Source organism: Pristiophorus japonicus, chromosome 4, assembly GCF_044704955.1.
Source record: "Pristiophorus japonicus isolate sPriJap1 chromosome 4, sPriJap1.hap1, whole genome shotgun sequence".
NCBI classification, from domain to species: domain Eukaryota; kingdom Metazoa; phylum Chordata; class Chondrichthyes; family Pristiophoridae; genus Pristiophorus; species Pristiophorus japonicus.
The window spans coordinates 162,225,251-162,248,927 of NC_091980.1; the positions used below are offsets into that span (position 1 = coordinate 162,225,251).

A 23,677-nucleotide genomic window follows, 5' to 3' on the forward strand; every position below is an offset into this window, starting at 1 on the left:
CCTCTCCCCCTCCAGATCCTGGGCCTCTCCCCCTCCCGATCCTGGGCCTCTCCCCCTCCCGATCCTGGGCCTCTCCCCTTCCTGATCCTGGGTCTCTCCCCCTCCTGATACTGGGTCTCTCCCCCTCCCGATCCTGGGCCTCTCCCCCTCCCGATTCTGGGCCTCTCTCCCTCCCGATCCTGGGCCTCTCCCCCTCCCGATCCTGGGTTTCTCTCCCTCCCGATCCTGGGCCTCTCCCCCTCTCGATTCTGGGCCTCTCCCCCTCCCGATACCGGGCCTCTCCCCATCCCGATCCTGGGCCTCTCCCCCTCCCGATCCCGGGCCTCTCTCCCTCCCGATCCCGGGCCTCTCCCCCTCCCGATCCCGGGCTTCACCCCAAGTTACAGCCGTGGGCCTCGCCGACTCCCTGGGACCATTCCCAAGGGCCCACGGCTGTGACTTCCTGCTGCTAGTCTTCCCCCTATCCATCAGCCGGGTGGGAAACGCAGCTAAATATGTAACTGAGGTCCTGTCAGTAAGGTCGTCAGGGCCTCTGCATCCTCGGCCTCACTCACACCCACCTCGCCTCCCTGTAACTATCTCACAATACAGCATTTGCTCAGTGTGGCACCGAAGTGTCCGTCCAGGTTATGTTTTGAACATAGTCGAAGTGGCATTGAATCAGAAATATTTCATGAATCATCTATTTAAACTTAGAATTACGTTTGGAAAACAGCAGCAAGAGAAGAAAATGGACAGAGAAAGGGGAGGAATTCGGGCTCATGACAAAGCTTACGGCATGTGGAGGCTGAGGACAAATAGCTGAATGGATAGCAAATTGGCTAAAAAATAGAAAGCAGAGAGTCGTCAATCAGATTGGAGGAAGGTAGAAAGCGGTGTCCCACAAGGATCAGTGCTGGGACCACTGTCATTGATAATAGAAATATCACCTACACTTTTTAAAATAAGAAACTCAGTGGGATAGAATAGTAAAAGGGATCTAGAGATACAGGTGAACAAATCATTAAAAGCAGCATCACATGTAAGCAAAGCAATTCAAATGCTAATAAAGCACTTGGATTTATTTCTCGGGGTATAGAATTCAGAAGTACTGGAGTTATGCTGAACTTGTATCAGACCTTGGTCAGGCCGCTGGAGCACTGTGCTCTGTTCTGGTCTCCAAACTAGAAATATGACTTAATAGCACTGGAGAAAGTTCAAAAAAGATTTATAAGAGGGTACCAGAACTGAGAGATTACAGCTACCGGGAATGATTGAACAAGTTGGGGATTTTATTTGAAAAGAGAAGACCGAGAGGTGACTCGATCGCGGTCTTTAACATTATGAATGGGTTGGTCAGGGTAGTTATGAAGTGAATGTTTCCACTTGCGGGAGAATCCAAAACAAGAGGCAGTTAATACAAGAGAGTTACGAATGAATCCGGTTGGGAAATAAGGAGAAATGTCCTTACTCTCGATTACCCCCAAAGCCCAAACTCTATCATGTTTTATTCATGAAGCCCACTAGTGAAAGCATTGTAGATGAGTGTAGACCAGAGTGGCTGTGAGGGTCTCACAGGGGCTGTCTCCAGCTTGGTGAAGGATAAAGTTAGTTGGGTTCCCCCTGTCTTTATCATGTGACCTTATTGGCTCTCTAAGGATGCCCCATGACAAAAAAGGAGAGAGGTTGTATTATGCTACTGAGGTCCCACGATTAAAAGCAGCTGATGTTTGGACTTCACTCTGGTGGTGGGAGACGCGAGTGCTGGAAGCGGGTGTCAGAAATCAGCACGGGCGCTGTGTGCAATGCTTCCGAGCCTTAATTTAAAGATGTGGTACACACCAGTGAGCTCCCCGCCAGTACTCCAAAGTCTGAAAAATACCCTGAGAATGGGAACTTCAGTGAAGAAGCACAGAGTTGCTGCCCATGGAACCACAGCCCAGGAGCAGAGCCTGACATTGGGAGAGGCAAATTTAGGAGAAAATAGGAAGGTGCAAAGAAAAATAAAGTAATGGGATAGAGTTTCCTGTTGCTGCGTTGGGATTTATTGGATCGGGTGGGTACAGTGCATAGAGGAAAATCAAGCAGGGGTGATCACCGACCGATATATAATTGTTCCCTACAGTACAATAGTGATTAAACTTACATTAGCTGTGGAGTGTTTCTCATCTATTTTGCCTCTTGGCGACATCATCCGGAAACACAGCATCAGTTTCCACATGTACACTGATAACACCCAGCTCTACCTCACTGCCACTTCTCTCGACCCCTCCACAATCTCTAAATTGTCAGACTGCTTTTCCAACATCCAGTTCTGGATGAGCAGAAATGTTCTCCAATTGAATGTTAGGAAGACTGAAGTCATTGTTTTCGGTCCCCGCCACAAACTCCGTTCCCGAGACACTGACTCCATGACTCTGCTCAACTCCTATCTGAGGCTGAACCAGACTGTTAGCAAACTTGTTGTCATATTTAACTCGGAAATTAGCTTGCAACCACATATCTTCAGCATAACTAAGACCGCCTCTTTCCACCTCCGTAACATCACCCATCTCCGCCCTTGCCTTAGCTCATCCGCTGCTGAAGCCCTCATCCATGCCTTGGTTACCTCTACACCAATGCACTCCTAGCTCAACTCCCACATTCTACCCTATGTAATCTAGAGGTGCTCCAAAACTCGGCTGCCCGCTCACCCATCAACCCTGTGCTCGCTGACCCACATTGTTTTCTGGTTAAGCAACGCTTCGGTTTCAAAATTCTCATTCTTATTTTCAAATCCCTCCATGGCCTTGCCCCTCCCTCTCTCTGTAATCTCTTCCAGCCCCACAACCCCCGAGATGTCTGCGCTCCTGTAATTCTGCCCTCCTGTGCATCCCTGCTTATAATCGCTCAACCATTGGTGGCCTTGCCTTCTGTTGCCTAGGCCCCAAGCTCTGGAACTCGCTGCCTAAACCTCTCTGCCTCTCTATCTCTTTTTCCTCCTTCAAGATGCTCCTTAAAACAAACCTCTTTGACCAAGCTTTTGGTCACCTGCGCTAATTTCCACTTATATGGCTCGGTTTCAAATGTTATCACATAATACTCCTGTGAAGCGATTGGGACGGTTCACTACCTGAAAGGCACTATATAAATACAAGTTGTTGTTGTTGTTGAGACACTCTCGAGTTTGAAAGGCGCTATATAAATACAAGTTCTTTATTATGAGTATCTTCTGACTGACCTTTTTATACATTCATTGAATATCGAATGATCTCCATTACCTGCATTCAATCCCCTCCACCTGATTGTCCTCAAGGTGATCCAATATACCCAGACACAATACAGGGAAATCGAGCCCAATGTATCCTTCCAGTTGTGGTAGTGGTTCCAAACCCTTCATGTACAGAGATACTGCTGTTCTCCAACTCTCTGATTCAATTGATTTACCTTGTATTATACTCTTTACCACAGATGGTATCCAGATGTTGAGAACCAAAGATGGCTCACTCTATCAGGCCTTCTGTGACATGACCACCAATGGCGGTGGTTGGACTCTTGTCGCAAGCGTCCACGAGAACAACATGTACGGGAAATGCACCTCTGGGGACCGCTGGTCCAGCCAACAAGGGAATGATGCTCGACGTCCGGCAGGAGACGGGTCATGGTCCAACTATGTGACATTTGGTTCAATAGATGGAGCGACAAGTGACGACTTGAAGGTGATGAACTTTTGTGACATGTCTTTGCTTAAAAGAATGCATGGTTTGTAGTGACTGGGGCTAATGGAGCACTGACCAGAGCTGAGGCAATTAAGACAAATGTGCAAAGAAGGAGAAGTCTAACTGGAGGAGTTGAGGGTGGCTTGTAATGAAAGAGAAAGGACATCTACTGAACTGCCCCGTTCAATTTGCAGCCGTGTGAGGGAAGATATTATGGTATCTTGCCTTTTGTTGCCTGGTTGATTGATGGTTAACAGATATTGTGCAGAGAAGTCCCTCCTATTTGACTCCATGAGATGACGATGTGATTGGTGAGTGCTGCCCTCAGCCCACTCTGCCTGCTAAATAATCAGAATGGGACTTCCTCATGTTCTAACACTGGACTTAGGAGTCTTCTGAAGAAGATCAAGGCTCGCAAATTATTAACAAATTGGCTTATAATCAAAAGAAGGTGGAAGACAAATTGAAGTCCTCCTGGGAGTTAGTAATAAGTAAAGTTTCACAAGAATCACTTGCTGTTCACACTATTAACAAGTTGAATGGGGAAGAGTTATTCTTGTACCAATATCTAATTTGATGATGACAGCTAGCTGTGTGAGCAAGTGCCAAATCCAAGTGAGATTGACAACTAAATGGGTGGGCTAAGGGAGGGCAGGGGGGTTTTAATGTTGACATTATTAGGACTAGAAATTCGGTAGGTTAGCACCACCCGTTAGTGCCTGGTTGGGGCGCTAACGGGACACGAAGGGGTTAGCGACCGGACGCGGCGAATGCAGCAATGCCCATGAACTTCAGTGCCGGTTTAGCGCTGGTGCTAACCCGTAGTGCCTGGGCCTCTAGTGCCTCACTGATCATGATGTCATAAAGTGCGCTACGCTCCGTTATCGCCCCGGATGTAAAATTAACTCTCGCCCCCTGCTGTAACGCCTCGTGTCGACAACCCTAGCAAGAGGAGGCATTGTGAACATGGCTGGCCAATTGGGGAGCGGTAATTTAAGGGAAAGGTTTCCAGTTAGCGCAAACTTTATTATTTTCACCAGTCTGGTGCCTGCGCAAAGTTTTTCATGTTTCACCAGTGCAAGATATCCAAGGCCTCCACTGTGTGAGTGTTTGGGGCTGTAATGGCAGTCGCGCAGGTCACCTTGCAAAACAGATCTTAAATTTCTTCAATGTCCCAGCTTCCACAGCTCTCCAAGGCAGCAAATTCCACAGATTTACAACCCTCCGAGAGAAGAAATTCCTTCTAATCTCTGTTTTAAATGGACGGCCCCTTAGTTTAAGATCATGCCCTCTAGTTCTAGTCTCCCCCATCAGTAGAAACATCCTTTCTGCATCAACCTTATCAAGCCCCTCATAATCTTATACTTTTCAATAAGATCATCTCTCATTCTTCTGAACTCCAATGAGTAGAGGCCCAACCTACTCAACCTTTCCTCATGTCAACCCCCTCATCCCCGGAATCAACCTAGTGAATCTTTTCTGAACTGCCTCCAAAGCAAGTATATCCTTTTGTAAATATGGAAACCAAAACTGCACGCAGTATTCCAGATGTGGCCTCACCAACACCTTGTATAGCTGCAGCAAGAATTCCCTGCTTTTATACTCCATCCCTTATACCATTGGCCTTCCTGATCACTTGTTGTTTCTGCATACTATCCTTTTGTGTTTCATGCACAAGTAACCCCAGGTCCCGCTGTACAGCGGCACTTTGCAATCTTTCTCCATTTAAATAATAAAACTTGCTCTGTGATTTTTTTTCTGCCAAAGTGCATGACCTCACACTTTCCAACATTATACTCCATCTGCCAAATTTTTGCCCACTCTCTTAGCCTGCCTATCAGATTTTTTGTGTCCTCCTCACACATTGTTTTTCCTCCCATCTTTGCCTCGTCAGCAAACTTGGCTACGTTACACTCCATCCCTTCTTCCAAGTCATTAATATAGATTGTAATTAGTTGGGGTCCCAGCATTATAGTTACTGGTTGCCAATCAGAGAATGAACCATTTATCATGACTTCCTGTTTTCGGTTAGTTCGGCAAACATAGAAACATAAAAATTAGGTGCAGGAGCAGGCCATTCGTCCCTTCGAGCCTGCACCACCATTCAATAAGATCATGGCTGATCATTCAACCTCAGTAGCCCTTTCCTGCTTTCCCTCCAAACCCCTTGATCCCTTTAGCCTTAAGGACCATTTTGAATATATCTAACGAACTGGACTCAATAACTTTCTGTGGTAGAGAATTCCACAGGTTAACCACTCTCTGAGTGAAGAAGTTTCTCCTCATCTCGTTCCTAAATGGTTTACCCTTTATTCTTAGACTGTGACCCCTGGTTCTGGATCTCCCTAACACTGGGAACATTCTTCCTGCCTCTAACCTGTCCAATCCCGTCAGAATTTTATATGTTTCTATGAGATCCCCTCTCATTCTTCTAAACTCCAGTGGATACAAGCCCAGTTGATCCACTCTCTCCTCATATGTCAGTCCTGCCATCTCTGGAAACAGTCTGGTGAACCTTCGCTGTACTCCCGCAATAGCAAGATTGTCCTTCCTCAGATTAGGAGACCAAAACTGAACACAATGTTCCAGTTGTCGCCTCACCAAGGCCCTGTACAACTGCAGTAAGACCTCCCTGCTCCTATATTCAAATGCTCTAGCTATGAAGGCCAAGATGCCATTTGCCTTCTTCACCGCCTGCTGTACCTGCATGCCAACCTTCAATGACTGATGTACCATGACACCCAGGTCTCGTTGCACCTCCCCTTTTCCTCATCTGTCACCATTCAGATAATAATCTGCCTTCCTGTTTTTGCCACCAAAGTGGATAACCTCACATGTATCCACATTATACTGCATCTGCCATGCATTTGCCCACTCACCTATCCTGTCCAAGTCACCCTGCAGCCTCTTTATCATCCTCCTCACAGCTCACACCGCCACCCAGCTTAGTGTCATCTGCAAACTTTGAGATATTACACTCAATTCCTTCATCTAAATCATTGATATATATTGTAAATTGCTGGGATCCCAGCACTGAACCCTGCAGCACCCCATCAGTCACTGCTTGCCATTCTGAAAAGGACTCGTTTATTCTGACTCTCTGCTTCCTGTCTGCCAACCAGTTCTCTATCCACATCAATACCTTATCCCCAATACCATGTGCTTTAATTTTGCACACAAACCTCTTTTGTGGGACCTTGTCAAAAGCCTTTTGAAAGTCCAAAAACACCACATCCACTGGTTCTCCCTTGTCCACTCTCCTAGTTACATCCTCAAAAAATTCTATTTATCCTCTATCCATGCTACTATATTCCCCCAAGCCCGTGAACTTTTATCTTGTGTAGTAACCTTTTATGTGGCACCTTGTCAAATGCCTTCTGGAAGTCCAAATACACCACATCCACTGGTTCCCCTTTATCCACCCTGTTTGTTACATCCTCAAAGAACTTCAGCAAATTTATCAAACATGACCTCCCCTTCATAAATCCATGCTGACTCTGCCTGACCGAATTTTGATTATCCAAATGTCCTCCCACTGCTTCTTTAATAATGGACTCCAACATTTTCCCAACCACAGATGTTAGGCTAACTGGTCTATAGTTCCCTGCTTTGTGTCTGCTCTCTTTTTAATTAGGGGCGTTACATTTGCAGTTTTCCAATCTGCTGGGACCTCCCCAGAATCCAGGGAATGTTGGTAACTTACAACCAATGCATCCACAATCCCTGCCGCTCCTTCTCTTAAGACTCAAGGATGTAAGCCATCAGGTCCAGAGGACTTATCTGCCTTTAGTCCCATTATCTTACTGAGTACCACCTCCCCCCACTATAGCCCCTTGACTATCCACTGTTGGAATATTGTTAGTATCCTCTACTGTAAAGACTGATACAAAATATTTGTTCAGAGTTTCTGCCATCTCCATGTTCCCCATTACTAGTTCCCCGGTCTCGTCCTCTAAAGGACCAACATTTACTTTAGCCACTCTTTTCCTTTTTATATACATATCTGTTTTTATATTTTATGCTAGTTTACTTTCATAGTCTATCTTCCCTTTCTTAATCATTTTTTTAGTCGTTCTTTGCTGGCTTTTAAAAGCTTCCCAGACTTCTTTCCTCCCAGTAGTTGTGGCCACTTTGTATGCCCTTGTTTTTAATTGTAAGGGACACTCTGTAGGACTCAGCATTCCACAGTGTATTGAGCCAGCATACAATGAGCAGCAATGCTACGGGCTCCAAAAACCATGTTATCAACTCCATACTGTGCAGCTGGATCTGATTCTTAGAGAGGTCACCCTCAGTAACATGTTTTTTGATGCTCCTGAACTCCGCTTGCTATCGTCCTGATTAACTATGTTTGCTTCCAAACAGAACCCGGGTTACTATGACATCATGGCCTCAGACATATCCGTGTGGCACGTACCCAACAACATGCCCAAAAGGAGCTGGAGACATGCAGCAATCCTCCGCTATCACACCCAGACCAAGTTCCTGCATCAGTACGGGGGGAACCTGTTCCAGCTTTACAAGGTGAGTGTTCCAGCATTGTCTAAACTGCAGTGCCACATTGGAAAAGATGTGGAGTTTCCGCTTTGGGTGCAATTAGGAATTTGCCCCGAAACGCACTCAAAATTGTGCTGGTTAGGTTACAGTTCAAGTCTCCGATAATATTCACCTGCACAATCACAAAATTAAAACATAGAAACATAGAAATTTACAGCGCAGAAAGAGGCCATTTCGGCCCATTGTGTCTACGCCGGCCGACAAAGAGCCACACAGCCCTTGATCAGCAGCCCCAAAGGTTACATATAAACCTCTGAACAATGACGGAAAGGCAACGAGCACCCAGCCCAACCAGTCCGCCTCACACAACTGCGACGCCCCTTATACTGAACCATTCTACACTCGACCTTAACCTGAGCCATGTGATCTCCTGGGAGAGGGAAAAACCAGATTAAAAACCCAGGCCAATTTACATAGAAACATAGAAAATAGATGCAAGAGCAGGCCATTCGGCCCTTTGAACCTGCACCACCATTCCATATGATCATGGCTGATCATGCAACTTCAGAACCCCACACCTGCCTTCTCTCCATACCCCCTGATCCCTTTAGCTATAAGGGCAACCCAACTCGCTTTGGAATATATCCAATGAACTGGACTGAACAACTTTCTGTGGTAGAGAATTCCATAGGTTCACAATTCTCTGGGTGAAAGAGTTTCTCCTCATCTCGGTCCTATATGGCTTACCACTTATCCTTAGACTGTGACCCCCGGCTCTGCACTTCCCCAACTGCCACTTCCCAACCCGGCATCCCAAGAGGAGCCCAGGGAGGACTCCTCTGCCAACAATCCTGGGGGTGGGATCGTGACAGAGGTAGGGCCACATGGTATAGCCGGGTCATTCACCATACCCCGTGCGGTCGACGGACTGGCCACTGGTGGCGACCAGCCGGAGGAGGACGGGGACTTGGTGGTCGGTGCGGGAGAGGATTTAGAGTCCATCGCCAGTGAGGCGATGGATCTCCTCGTGTCCGCCGCTGAGTCCCCCCTCATTCCTGCCAAGGAACTCCGGGATTTTTTGATGGAATGCCAGGGTCACCGCAATAGCGCCCTGCTGGCCCTGGACAAATGGTCCGAATCGGTGCTGCTCATCAGGTCCGTCCGCGCCGGCGTCAAAACCATGGGTACGGACAGGACCTTACCCAAAAAAGGTCATCTTGAGCTGCACCGGCTCAAAACGTTCCTCACTGGGTTGCTGAGGGAGTGGAGGTCAGCACACGACTAGGTTAGTAGAGGTTGCACTATGCTCTTGTCATGAAGATAACAATAGCCAGCCTCAGCATCAATGGCGGCAGAGAGGCATGCCGTTGATTTAACAATTTTTCGCTCCTATGGGAGGAGAAATATACAATGTGCTTCGTACAAGAAACCCACACCGTTCCGGGAGACGAGGCTACGTGGCTCCTGGAATGGCAAGGAGAGGTCCGCATGAACAACCTCACTGCCACTTGTTGTGGGGTGGCTATCTTGCTGGCCCCACATTTTCAGCCTGAGATCTTGGAGGTCGAGGCCGTTTGCTCCATGTCACGGTTCACCTGGGGGACGGCCGCTCCATTTAGTGAACATGTACGCCCCCCAGCCCGGCCCGCAGCAAGTGCGCTTCTTCGAAGAAATGTCCACTCTTCTGGGCTCCATCGACATCGGCGACTGCATTGTCCTCAGGGGAGATTTTAACTGCACCCTCGAGGCGAGGGACCGCTCCGGTGCCCCGCAGAGCATGACCGCGATGGAGAAATTGAGGGACCTGGTCGGGTCCTTCGACTTGGTGGACATCTGGCGAAATCTCCATCCCAACTCCAGCGCCTTCACTTGGGTGAGGCCTGGAAGAGGATGGTCCAGAATCGACCGCCTGCACATATCCCGGGCATATGTATGCTGCATTCCAGCGACTTCCATGCGGCCGGCGCTGTGCTCGGACCACCACGTGGTGTGGGCGGAGCTTGCTTCACTCCGCGCGTGGGTGGGGTCCACGTACTGGCATTTTAACAACCTGCTGCTGGAGGACGAGTGGCTCCAGGATTTGTTCCGTCGCTTCTGGGCCGACTGGAGAAGGAAGCACGGGGGCTTCACCACCTTGAGGTTATGGTGGGACATGGGTAAGGTCCACGTCCGTCTCTTCTGTCAAGAATACGCGAAGGGGTCAACCAAGAGGAGGGAGGCCAAGTTGGGGCGCCTGGAAAAGGGGGTGCTCGACCTGGAGTCCCGTCTCGGTCAAGTCGTCGAGGACCCGGCCCTGTGGACGGTGTACGAAGTGAAGAAGGCCGCGCTGAAGGACCTGCAACTTGTCAGGTCGCAAGGCACGTTCGTGAGGTTGTGGATCCAGTTCCTCCGGGACCTGGACCGCAGCTCCCCGTTCTTCGACTCGCTGGAAAAAAGACAGGAGGTCCGTAAGCAGCTCTTGACGCTGCTGGCCGACGATGGATCTCTGGTCTCGGATCTGGAGGGCATCAGTAACAGGGCCCATGACTATTACAGGACTCTGTTCTCTCCTGATCCGTCCAGTGAGGAGGCACGTAGAGTTTTGTGGGAGGACCTGTTGAAGGTTGGCCCGGAGGGCGCCGAAAATCTGGACGCTCTTCTAAGCCTGTCGGAGCTGACCAGTGCCCTCGACCAGCTCGCGAGGGGAAAGTCCCCGGGGCTGGACGGGGCGACCATGGAGTTCCACAGGGCATTCTGGGACGTCCTGGGGGGGCAACTACGTGCGGGTCCTGGGGGAAAGTCGGGCGACCAGGGAGATGCCCCTCTCTTGGCGCAAGGTAGTCATCGTCCTGCTACCCAAGAAGGGCGATCTCTGCCTACTTAAGAAATGGCGGCCGGTCTCCCTCCACAGCACGGATTATAAAATTTTTGCCAGGGCTATGTCTGCTCACCTTGGCGCCATGCTGGGCCACAGGATCCACCCCGACCAATCCTACATGGTCCCGGGCCGGACAATCCATGGCAACATCCATCTGGTCCGGGACCTGGTCCACCTTTCCCAGAGTCTATCGATCGCCTTCTTTTTCCTGAATCAGAAGAAGGCGTTTGACAGGGTGGATCTGCGCGCTTTCGGGTTCGGGACACATTTCGTCACCTGGTTCCGACTTTTGTACGCCACTGCGGAGTGTCTGATTAAGGTGAACGGGTCTTTGACGGCGCCCCTTTGCTTTGGGAGAGGGGCGCGCCAGGGATGCCCCACGTCCGGCCAGTTATATGCCATATGCGTGGAGCCTCTTGCAGAAGAGGTTAACGGGACTGTCTCTGCAAGGGCCGGCCTGATGGTCGTCCTCTCGGCTTACGCCGATGACGTACTCCTCATGGTCGAGGACCCCGTTGAACTGCGGAGGATGCGTGAGTGCCAGGAGATTTATTTGGCCGCACCCTCTGCCAGGATCAACTGGGAGAAATATTCCGGCCCCCTGGTAGGTTACTGGCGGGTGGACTCCCTGCCATAGGAGCTCAGGCCTTTTGCCTGGAGCACGACACATCTCCTCTATCTGGGAGTTTACCTTAGCCCTGATGATGAAGCCTGGCTGGCGAGCTGGAGGCTAAATTTTCCGTTCGCCTCGGGCGCTGGACAGGACTGCTCCGAGTGCTGTCCTACAGGGGTCAAGCGACAGTCATAAACCAGCTGGTGGCCGCTATGCTGTGCTACCAGTTGGTCACTTTTTCCCGTCCTCCTGAGTTTGTCACCAAGATGCAGAAAAAGCTGGTGGACTTCTGCTGGAACAACAGGAAGCACTGGGTCTCTGCTGCAGTTCTGAGTCTCTTACTTAGGGAGGGCGGTTAGGCGTTGGTGTGCGTGAGCATCCAGGCTGCAACTTTCCGTCTTCAGACCCTGCAGAGATACCTGTACGTCGAGCACCCTCCTCGAAGCTGTGCGCTGGCAACATATGTTTTCTGGCAGCAATACTGCCTTAATTATGACACGCATCTCCTATTTGTGAGCCTGGGGGGGCACCAGGACTGCCATGCGGGGGCTGCCTGTCTTTTACCAGGAACTCATCATGGTCTGGAACAGAGTTGCCACCAAATGCAGTTCTCCCCCGTCTGGAGTGGTGGCTGTCCTTCGGGAGCCGCTGCTCAGGAATCCGTACCTCCACGACCGCGGTTTTAGGTGGCAGGCGGACGAGAGGGCTGTGGCTGGCGAGGGGACCAGGGTCAGGGACCTGCTCGATGTAGGAGGAGCGGGCTGGATGTCGCCAGAGGAGATGGCACGGCGCCTATCCTGGGCCGACATCCGGTGCACGGCCAATGCCATCGAGTCACTAAAAACAGCACTGGGCCTTGACTCCGTTAGGTGTGTCGAGGATGCTCAAGCACATGGGGCAATTCCGTCCGAACTGACCCCCGTCTGGACGGAATTCCCCATCGGCACGAAAGTTCCCTCGCTGTCTCACAAATTGTGCCTCCTCCAGGAAATACCCTCCGTGCCTTTCAGTTTTGCACGGACAAGATTCCTGTACAGGCTGCTCTTGCACACTCTCCACTTTGCCATCCTCGTCTGTTGTCTGGACACGCAATGGCACACCATCTTGCCATCTGGAGGAGGCAGCGTCCCTATTAGAGTGCTCTTAGAAACATAGAAACATAGAAAATAGGTGCAGGAGTCGGCCATTCGGCCCTTCGAGCCTGCACCGCCATTCAATGAGTTCACGGCTGAACATGCAACTTCAGTACCCCATTCCTGCTTTCTCACCATACCCCTTGATCCCCCTTGTAGTAAGGACTTCATCTAACTCCTTTTTGAATATATTTAGTGAATTGGCCTCAACAACTTTCTGTGGTAGAGAATTCCACAGGTTCACCACTCTCTGGGTGAAGAAATTTCTCCTCATCTCGGTCCTAAATGGCTTACCCCTTATCCTTAGACTGTGAGCCCTGGTTTTGGACTTCCCCAACATCAGGAACATTCTTCCTGCATCGAACCTATCTAAACCCGTCAGAATTTTAAACGTTTCTATGAGGCAGTACTTGACACGGGAGTACTCCCTTTATTTATTGGGGATTTGGCTTGGAAGGTGTTGCACGGAACAGTCCCGTGCAATCGGATTTTAAGTCGGTTCACGGATTCCCAGGCCGCCTGCAATTTCTGCGGTCTAGAAGAGTCTGTGTTCCATGCATATGTTGAGTGTATGAGGTTGCAGCCCCTCTTCCATTACTTGAACGGGCTGCTCCTCAAATTCCGGTTGCACTTTAGTCCCATGCTCCTGTGCGGAGGGGAGCATGCAGGTGGGAAGGCCACCTCGTAGGACTGCCCCTGGGCATGGCCAAGGTGGCCATCAACCGGTCCAGGCAGCGGGCGGTTGAGGGGATCGTTCAGCCCGACTGCCTGCCTCTCTTCCGCGGTTACATCCAAGCCAGGGTATTGCTGGAGATGGAGCACGCGGTGTCCACCGGTACACTCATGGCCTTCCGCGAAAGGTGGGGGCCACAGGGACTGGAGTGCATCATCACCCCCGGCAACCAAATTTTAATTTGATTTAAGTCACTGTCCAAAGTTTAATTTGTTTAATGTGTCAGTTTTAATGCCCCCCTTTAATCAGGGGGCACGTGATTTACAGATCAATTTGATTCACAGATCACTTAAAATAGTTGTAGAGATGTTACATTGTGAGTGGCTTAGCCAGTCACGTGATGTCCACAAGACTCAATAAAACCCCAGTCAGTTCAGTCTAGGTCAGCCATGATGAGGCATGCAGTTGTGAGCCTAGTGGATGAATTGGTCAACTGCAATATGATTGTTAAACCTTGGTTATGAATTCTTAAGCCAAGAACCCATGAAGCAAATACATTACAGTAGGCAAACGTGGCAGGCACAGCAAGCACCCACAGACAATAATGGGATACATAATCAGTTACTCTGTTTCTGGAAGTGTTGACTGAGGGATAAATGTTGGCTGGGATGCTGGGAGAACTACCCTGCTTTTCTTTGAATAGAGCCATGGGATCCTCTACATCCTCCAGGACTGGAAAAAAAGGCTTTGGCTTAACATCTTATCCTAATGGTGTCCCTTCAACAATGCAATATGCCCTCAGTACTGCACTGAAGTAGCAGCCTGGATCATGTGGTCAAGTCCCTGCAGTAAAGCTTGAATCTACAATGTTCTGACTGAGAGATGAGAATATTACCACTGGGCCAGGCTGATAATCTGGAATTGTGTTGGCAGGTGTCCAATAGAGCAGGTGGTGACCTTTTCATGGAAGTGATGAGTTTGGAAAGTGTTGGGTCGGAAGATGTTGGAGGTTGTGGGAGAAAGGAACTGCAAAGTTAGGAGGAGGACTGGGAGAAGTGGGCGCAGGGAGAGGAGGGGGCATAGGGGGACGAGATGGCCAAGCGGATGGTCTTTCAATGTGTGGACAATATGTTCTATTTCAGCGTTACCCTATAGAATACAACAAAGGGAAATGCCCAGGTGATAACGGACCTTTCACTCCCATCACTTATGACTTCGGCGATGGTCAGAAGATACGCAATTTTTACGGATCTTCTGTTCGAAGTAAGTGCAATGTGCAGGGGTTTAAGTGAATTACACTATGTTAATATTCAAGGTTCAAGAGCATTGTCTTCTGAAACAAAAACATAGATTTCTGGTCGGTGGAATCAGTCCATTTGCCATGGAGAAGTCAGGCAAGGGCATGAAACTGCTCACTGATCTGCAGTAGGTATTGCAAAGCAGCTCTTGAATGGGCAGAGGCTGTATCTAAAAGAAAGAACTTGCATTTATATTGCATTTCTGTATCTTTAGAACATCCTAAAGTATTTCACAGCTGATAATTCAAAATATTGAAATATTGTTTTGTCGGCAAAAGCAGCAGCTAAGTTGAACACAGCAAAGTCCCACATACAGCAAGGAAGTTATGCTGAACCTTCATAAATCACTGGTCAGACCCCAACTGGAATAATGTGGCCAATTCTGGGCACTGCACTTTAGGAAGAATGTCAAGGCCTTAGAGAGGGTGCAGAGGAGGTTTATTAGAATGGTACCTGGGCTGAAACACTTCAGTTAAGTGGAGAGACGAGAGAAATTGGGGTTGTTCTCTGTAGAGCAGAGAAGGTTAAGGGGAGATTTGATAGCAGTGTTCAAACTCATGAAGGGTTATAAATAAGGAGAAACTGTTTCCAGTAGCAGAAGGGTTGGTAACCAGAGGGCACAGATTGAAGGTAATTGGCAAAAGAATTAGAGGCGATATGAAGACTTTATTTTTTACGCAGTGAGTGTGATGTTCTGGAATGCACTGCCTGAATGGTTGGAGGAAGCAGATTCAATAATAATCTTCAAAATGGAATTGGATAAATACTGGAAGGGGAAAATTTGCTGGCCAATGGGGAAACAGCAGCGGGGTGGGACTAATTGGAGAGCTCTTTCAAAGAGCCGGTGTAAGTGCGATGGGGCGATTGGCCTCCTGTATCATTCTATGATTCTAAACAATGTCTAAGGGATAAACCCTGGCCAGGACACCGAGGGGGAGAAATTGACTAACCCCCGAAAACGTGCCTGGGGATTTCAGTGTGTGATTAACCTGCGCCTGTTCAATGTGTTGCAGGCAGCATGGTAAGTTGGTGCCTGATACTCTTTTACGTGTTCTCTGTATGCAGCCAGTACTAACCCCACTGTTGATTGGCAGCACATATCAGCGGGGACCCTGATATCTCGAGTGGCCAGTGCTATTTAAAGGCAGCCTGAACCTCTTAAAGGGGATGTACATTGTGGCTGCAAAGAGAGAAACATAGAAAATAGTTGCAAGAGTAGGCCATTCAGCCCTTTGAGCATGCACCATCATTCAATAAGATCATGGCTGATTATTCACCTCAGTACCCATTTCCTGCTTTCTCTCCATAACCCTTGATCCCTATAGCTGTAAGGGCCATAACTCACTCCCTCTTGAATATACCCAATGAACTGGCATCAACAAGTTTCTGCGGTCGGGAATTCCACAGGTTAACAACTCTCTGGCTGAAGAAGTTTCTCCTCATCTCAGTCCTAAATGGCTTACCCCTTATGCTTAGACTATGTCCCCTGGTTCTGGACTTCCCCAACATCGGGAACATTCTTCCTGCATCTAACCTATCCAATCCTGTCAGAATTTTATATGTTTCCATGAGATCCCATCTCATCCTTCTAAACTCCAGTGAATACAGGCCCAGTTGATCCAGACTACCCTCATATGTCAGTCCTGCCATCCCTGGAATCAGTCTGGTGAACCTTTGCTGCACTCCCTCAATACTAAGAACGTCCTTCCTCAGATTAGGAGACCAAAACTGAACACAATATTCCAGGTGAGGCCTCAGTAAGGCCCTGTACAACTGCAGTAAGACCTCCCTGCTCCTATACTCAAATCCCCTAGCTATGAAGGCCAACATGCCATTTGCCTTCTTCACCGCCTGCTGAACCTGCATGCCAACTTTCAAAGAAGTAGTGAGATTTTTTTTAAAGGCAACATGGGCTGTGATACTTGAGCAATGGTTAAACATGTGAGAGCGAGCACAAAGGTTTTCAGAAAGTGCCCTGGAGGTCTTGGTAAATGTGGTGGAAAGAAGGAGATCTCCTTTTTCTGCAGTGGGCAGGAGGCCCTCCAGACATGTGCTCAGGAGGCAGTGGAAACAATTAGTGTCAGAGGTCAATGCCAGGAGTGTAGCTCCAAGAAGGGTCGGGGGGTCTCGTAAGGAGGAGGAACTGAGGGAAATCCTTATTAGCCGGGAAATTGTGTTGGGGAAATTGATGGGATTGAAGGTCGATAAATCCCCAGGGCCTGATGGACTGCATCCCAGAGTACTGAAGGAGGTGGCCTTGGAAATAGTGGATGCATTGACAGTCATTTTCCAACATTCCATTGACTCTGGATCAGTTCCTATAGAGTGGAGGGTAGCCAATGTAACCCCACTTTTTAAAAAAGGAGGGAGAGAGAAAACAGGGAATTATCGACCGGTCAGCCTGACATCGGTAATGGGTAAAATGATGGAATCAATTATTAAGGATGTCATAGCAGTGCATTTGGAAAGAGGTGACATGATAGGTCCAAGTCAGCATGGATTTGTGAAAGGGAAATCATGCTTGACAAATCTTCTGGAATTTTTTGAGGATGTTTCCAGTAGAGTGGACAAGGGAGAACCAGTTAATGTGGTATATTTGGACTTTCAGAAGGCGTTCGACAAGGTCCCACACAAGAGATTGATGTGCAAAGTTAGAGCACATGGGATTGGGGGTAGTGTACTGACATGGATTGAGAACTGGTTGTCAGACAGGAAGCAAAGATTAGGAGTAAATGGGTACTTTTCAGAATGGCAGGCAGTGACTAGTGGGGTACCGCAAGGTTCTGTGCTGGGGCCCCAGCTGTTTACACTGTACATTAATGATTTAGATGAGGGGATTAAATGTAGTATCTCCAAATTTGCGGATGACACTAAGTTGGGTGGCAGTGTGAGCTGCGATGAGGATGCTGTGAGGCTGCAGAGCGACTTGGATAGGTTAGGTGAGTGGGCAAATGCATGGCAGATGAAGTATAATGTGGATAAATGTGAGGTTATCCACTTTGGTGGTAAAAACAGAGAGACAGACTATTATCTGAATGGTGACAGATTCGGAAAAGGGGAGGTGCAAAGAGACCTGGGTGTCATGGTACATCAGCCATTGAAGGTTGGCATGCAGGTGCAGCAGGCGGTTAAGAAAGCAAATGGCATGTTGGCCTTCATAGCAAGGGGATTTGAGTACAGGGGCAGGGAGGTGTTGCTACAGTTGTACAGGGCATTGGTGAGGCCACACCTGGAGTATTGTGTACAGTTTTGGTCTCCTAACCTGAGGAAGGACATTCTTGCTATTGAGGGAGTGCAGCGAAGGCTCACCAGACTGATTCCCGGGGTGGCGGGACTGACCTATCAAGAAAGACTGGATCAACTGGGCTTGTATTCACTGGAGTTCAGAAGAATGAGAGGGGACCTCATAGAAACATTTAAAATTCTGACAGGGTTAGACAGGTTAGATGCAGGAAGAATGTTCCCAATGTTGGGGAAGTCCAGAACCAGAGGTCACAGTCTAAGGATAAGGGGTAAGCCATTTAGGACCGAGATGCGGAGGAACTTCTTCACCCAGAGAGTGGTGAACCTGTGGAATTCTCTACCACAGAAAGTTGTTGAGGCCAATTCACTAAATATATTCAAAAAGGAGTTAGATGAGGTCCTTACTACTAGGGGGATCAAGGGGTATGGCGAGAAAGCAGGAATGGGGTACTGAAGTTGAATGTTCAGCCATGAACTCATTGAATGGCGGTGCAGGCTAGAAGGGCCGAATGGCCTACTCCTGCACCTATTTTCTATGTTTCTATGTTTCTATGTTTCTATAATGCAGTGCAGGAAGGACTTTAACAATTTCATGCAAGTTATCAAGGTGAGTGAGTTCATCTTCAAATGGCATATCCTAACAACTGCACCACTAACCTCATTAACTGCTCAATTCACTCTACCCCTATCGCTCATCTCTCTATCAACGAGCACTCAACCGTAAAATCCAGATGCTTTACCTCATCCTCACACACTTAGCACTGTTGCAAGTCTCGCACCCACAACTGACTGCTCACACACACTGGCAGCTGGTCAACTATGTTTTAACCTCTATTGAAGAGACAGTGCTGACCATTATGGGAAGGGGCATCACTGAGGCCGTGACCACTGGCGGGACTGGAGGGATTGGCGATGAGGGTATCTACATACTCAATCCTCCTTCTCTCATTCAACTTCACCCTCATCCCACAATCTCTTCTGACTCACAAGCTGCAGAGAGTGTAAGCACACACTTCTTACTTTCTCCTCTCCCCTCACCAAACCCTTGGAGTTTTAGCAGTCAGTGGAGGAAGAAGAAAAAAACAGTGAAGATGAAGACACACCATTACTCGATCTTGTAGTTCCAGCCAACAGCTCAGAGACTGACACTGCGAGTATTTTAGAGGGTAGGTTTGAGGAGGGACTCTGCATATAATGAGACACCGAGCTTCAGTACACAGGAGCCAGGCAGAGGGAAAGGATAGCGCAGGTTACAGCTCACCAAAGGGCGAGGTCACACACTAGTTCTGCTGCAGAGGACTCAGATGAGGACATCGATGGGCCAGCTACAGAAAAAGGCTGATGGGTGTACAGAACCAGGCGCCTGCGCTCGATGTCAATGGAGCATGGAGGAGTCCAGCATTAACTTGGCACAGAGCTTTGCGCAGACTTTGCCAACACAGAGCAGGTGGTCATCTCTGTCAACACACCTGTGGAACCCTCCATGATGCAGTGTCTGCTGGCCGATGTCACAGCTTCCATTGCAGCACAAACAGCTTCAACTGAATGTCTGAACGCAGCAGGGGAAGCTCAAACTGCTGCCTTGCAAACTCAGTCTGCTGCTATCGTGGCTCTGGATACCCCTGTTCAAAGGGGCTTCCTGGGCAAAGCGAAGACATCTCGAACATTGGTCGTTACTGAAGTTGGGATAAGGTAATTGCTCATTAAAAACTCTCTGTGCATGCAGCTTCCTGCGGATAAACCTTCTCCCCCTTCTCCTCCCTCTTACAGCAGCTTGACCTGCTCTGTTTGGCCTCTCTTCATTCTCCCAGTCATGCTTAATTACAAGAGGAAGGCCTACCAGGCCACACATGTCTGGCAGCAACTTGTTCAGCACAAGCTTTTAAATGAACAAAAAAGTGCCAGCATTAACCAAACCACTCCTTGTAGACTTCTGAAACGTTCAGCAAGTGTAGGAAAGCTCCAAAAACACATAAATTGCACCAGCATTCAGAAGAAATAATCCAGCAACTAACCTGTAAGTAGTTCATGATTCCATTAAATAGCACTGGTGGGGGCCCTTCATGCCTTTTACTGTCATGTTCAGCAGTGTCAAGTTAAGACAAGGTCTAGGCTGGAACATGGTATTCATAAATTGCAGTGTTGGCATCAAATTAGCATTGCATAGTGATTGACATTATAATTTGCCTGCTCTGCAAGTTAGCGATGGACGTTAGGTGCACACGCGCATACCCTTTTACCAAGCTGCTGTCCAGTGCACTACCCATCTGAAAGTCGCATACCGACAAAACAATGGGTGTTACAGAGCCCAATTTCCCCCCCAGGATTCTAAACAGTGACCATGACAGTGTTGACTAAGGGATAAATCATGCCAATGGCCCCAGAACTCAACTGCACTTCTTCAAAAAGTGCCATAGGATGTTTTACATCCATCTGAGGAGGTACACCTTGATGATGAACAGTTCAAATGAAATCGGTGCCATTTCCTGCTCTCGCCCTGAACTAGAAAATGTCACTCACTTTGCATCCAATTTCCAATCTTCCCTCACCTTTTTATGGTCCATCTCCGACTCTTCCCTTCCCTTCCTCGACTTCTCTGAATCCATTTCTGGGGATAGGCTATCGACCAGTATCCACTATAGGCCCACTGACTCCCACAGCTACCTGGATTACACTTCCTCCCACCCCGCATCCTGTAAGGACTCCATTCCAATCTCCCAGTTTCTCCATCTCAGTCACATCTGCTCTGACGATGCCACCTTTCACACTAGTGCCTCTGACATGTCTTCCTTTTTCCTCAACCGAGGATTCCCCTCCACCATGGTTAACATGGCCCTCGACCGTGTTCGTTCTATTTCCCACACCTCTGCTCTCACCCTTTCCCCTCCCTCTCAGAACCACGACAGGGTTCCTCTTGTCATCAGAACATCAGAAATAGGAGCAGCAGTAGGCCTCCTGGCCCCTCGAGGCTGCTCCACCATTTAATAACACCATAGCTGATCTGATCATGGACTCAGCTCCACTTCCCTGCAGCTCCTCATAACCCTTTATTCCCTTATCACTTAAAAATCTGTCTATCTCTGCCTTAAATATATTCCATGACCCAGCATCCACAGCTCTCGGGGCAGAGAATTCCACAGATTTACAACCCTCTGAGAGAAGAAATTCCTCCTCAACAGTTTTAAATGGGTGGCCCTTTATTCTAAAATTATGCCCCCTAGTTCTAGTTTCCCCTATGAGTGGAACTATCCTCACTGCATCCACGTTGACGAGCCCCCTCATTATCTTATATGTTTTGATAATATCATCTCTCATTCTTCTGAACTCCAATGAGTAAAGGCCCAACCTACTCAACCTATCTTCGTAAGTCAACCCGTTCATCTCCAGAATCAACCTAGTGAACCTTCGCTGAACTGCCTCCAATGTAATGTCTTCAACTTTCACCCTATCAGCCCTCACGTTCAATGGATCATTTACTGTCATTTCCACCACCTTCAGCGTGATCCCACCACCAATCACATCTACCCCTCCCCTCCTCTCTCAGCATTCTGAAAGGGCCGCTCCCTCCGTGACACACTGGTCTATTTTGCAGTCACCCTCATCAGCCCCTCCCCTTCCCATGGCACCTTCCCGTACAAGCGCAGGAGATGCAACACCTTCCCACTATCCAGGGCCCCAAATACTCTCTCCAGTGATTTACTTGTACTTCTCTCAATTTAGTATACTGTATTCGCTGCTCACAATGTGGTCTCCTTTACTTTGGGGAGAACAAATGTAGATTGAGTGACTGCTTTGCGGAGCACCTCCCTTCAGCCCGTAAGCATGACCCTGAGCTTCCGGTCGCCTGTCACTTTAATTTCCCGCTCCACGCCCACTGCGACATCTCCGTCCTCGGCCTCCTACACTGATCCAGTGAAGCTCAACGTGAGCTCGAGGAACAGCATCTCATCTTTCATTTAGGCAATTTACAGCCTTCTCGACTCAACATCGAGTTCAACAAATTCAGAAAACCTGTGCCCATTTTAACTCCATTCCACGCCCTCCCCCACCCCCCCCCCCCCGTCCCGCACCCAATCTTAATGTTTTTTTCTCTTTCTCTCCAATGGCAGCTGGTTAATTATTCTGCCATTCACACATTATCTAGACTAATCTTTTTCTAACTTCTGCCAATACCAGTTGAATTCGGCTCATCGTTCCTTTTGTCTCTAATCTCTCCTGTGTTCCACCTTATGACAGACCTTCCCTGTTGTTCTTTCTTCTCCCGCCCCCTTTCAGTGCTCCTCAGGATCTGTTCTTTTCGAACATTCATCAGTTCTGACAAAGGGTCAATGACCTGAAACGTTAACTCTGTTTCTTTCTCCACAGATGCTGCCTGAACTGCTGAGTATTTTGCTTTGGTTTTTATGTCCCAGGTGGTCTTGACAAATGGAGCTTTGAACTCTCCTCTAGTTTATGTCTGTTCACTTCTATTAGATGCCATAGACTTCTGCAAGCCTACCTGGGCGGGTCCGGTGCGGGCGGTGTCCGTGGTGGGTCATGACCCCACTGCTGACTCCATCCCACTGTTGAAAATGAACTTACCTTAATAGGGCCTATTAAGCCACCCAATTCATTACCCGGCCCAATGAGATGGAGCGGGTCTGGTGATGTCATTCATGATGCGTTTTCAGCCAGAATCTTTAAAGTGACCCCGGCCACATTCCATTGGAACTGTAATCTAACATCGTGCTGTCAGTGCACGACAGCATTGGACTGCTGCAAACACCGACAATGACTGCACAGAGGCAGAGGGCTGACCCAGGTTCTCCTATGTCTCCTTCCATATACTTATGCAGAGCATGCAGGGAGCTCCTCTTCCCTTCCGATGGGTGGAAGACACCTCCCCAGGAGACAAGGCAGCCTGGTTGCATGTTAGATCTCTTAATTTCTAATGAAATACGAACTCCGATTGTAGTTTTAATTTCTTTATTTCAGCAGACAGCAGTAACAAGCTTCTGATTTAAGCCAGGTCTTTATCCTTCTGAGACCACATGGTCAAAATGTCTGTACTTGTACCTGGATCAATTTACAGAAAAGTACTCGCCTTCTTTGACCTTATTGGCTCAATTAATAGTCTTTTAACCTTTTAATTGGCTCGTTACCCAAGATCCTAAAATGTCAAGTTGATTGATGCCTTAATGCAACATGCTGAACTGCACGTAGCAGCTTTGACTTGGGGGTGCGTGAATTTTCAGTCTGTCTAAATGCAGCCTGTTTGAATTCTCGATCAATCCCCCCTTTGATTCTTTCACAAACTGAATCATAAAACATTAGGTATCACTGGTTAAACATTCTACCAAATAATTTCATACATGTTAATAGAGTTTCCTTCTAAAATTTGTTGATGTGTTTCGCCACATGTCCGGACTAGTAGCTTCCACACAAATTTACACCAATCCGAGTTCCATCGTGGCCACAATGGAAGTCTGGTTTTAGTAGATTAATTAACCTTATTCCAATTTAATCCAAATCAATATCTTAATTCAACCAATAAACAACCTTCCCTGAAGCATAACATACCCCTGTGCCATGTACAGACGGTCTGCTGGGACCTGCAAGGTGTCTCACCTGCGGGACAGCAGCTACAGCCGCCTGGTCGCAACAACATTTAATCAACATAAACAAACAATATAAAAGTAAAATAATT

General features: G+C 48.3%; 1 protein-coding gene across 1 annotated transcript in view; it reads left to right on the forward strand.

The window, feature by feature from the left end:
- The window catches only part of LOC139262247 (intelectin-2-like), a 63,109-nt gene that overhangs the window by 29,781 nt on the left and 9,651 nt on the right, over positions 1-23,677 (forward strand). The window contains exons 4-6 of the mRNA XM_070877391.1: positions 3,430-3,677; positions 8,043-8,201; positions 14,593-14,713. Coding sequence (XP_070733492.1) covers positions 3,430-3,677; positions 8,043-8,201; positions 14,593-14,713 — 528 coding nt within the window. The remainder of the gene's footprint in view (positions 1-3,429; positions 3,678-8,042; positions 8,202-14,592; positions 14,714-23,677) is intronic.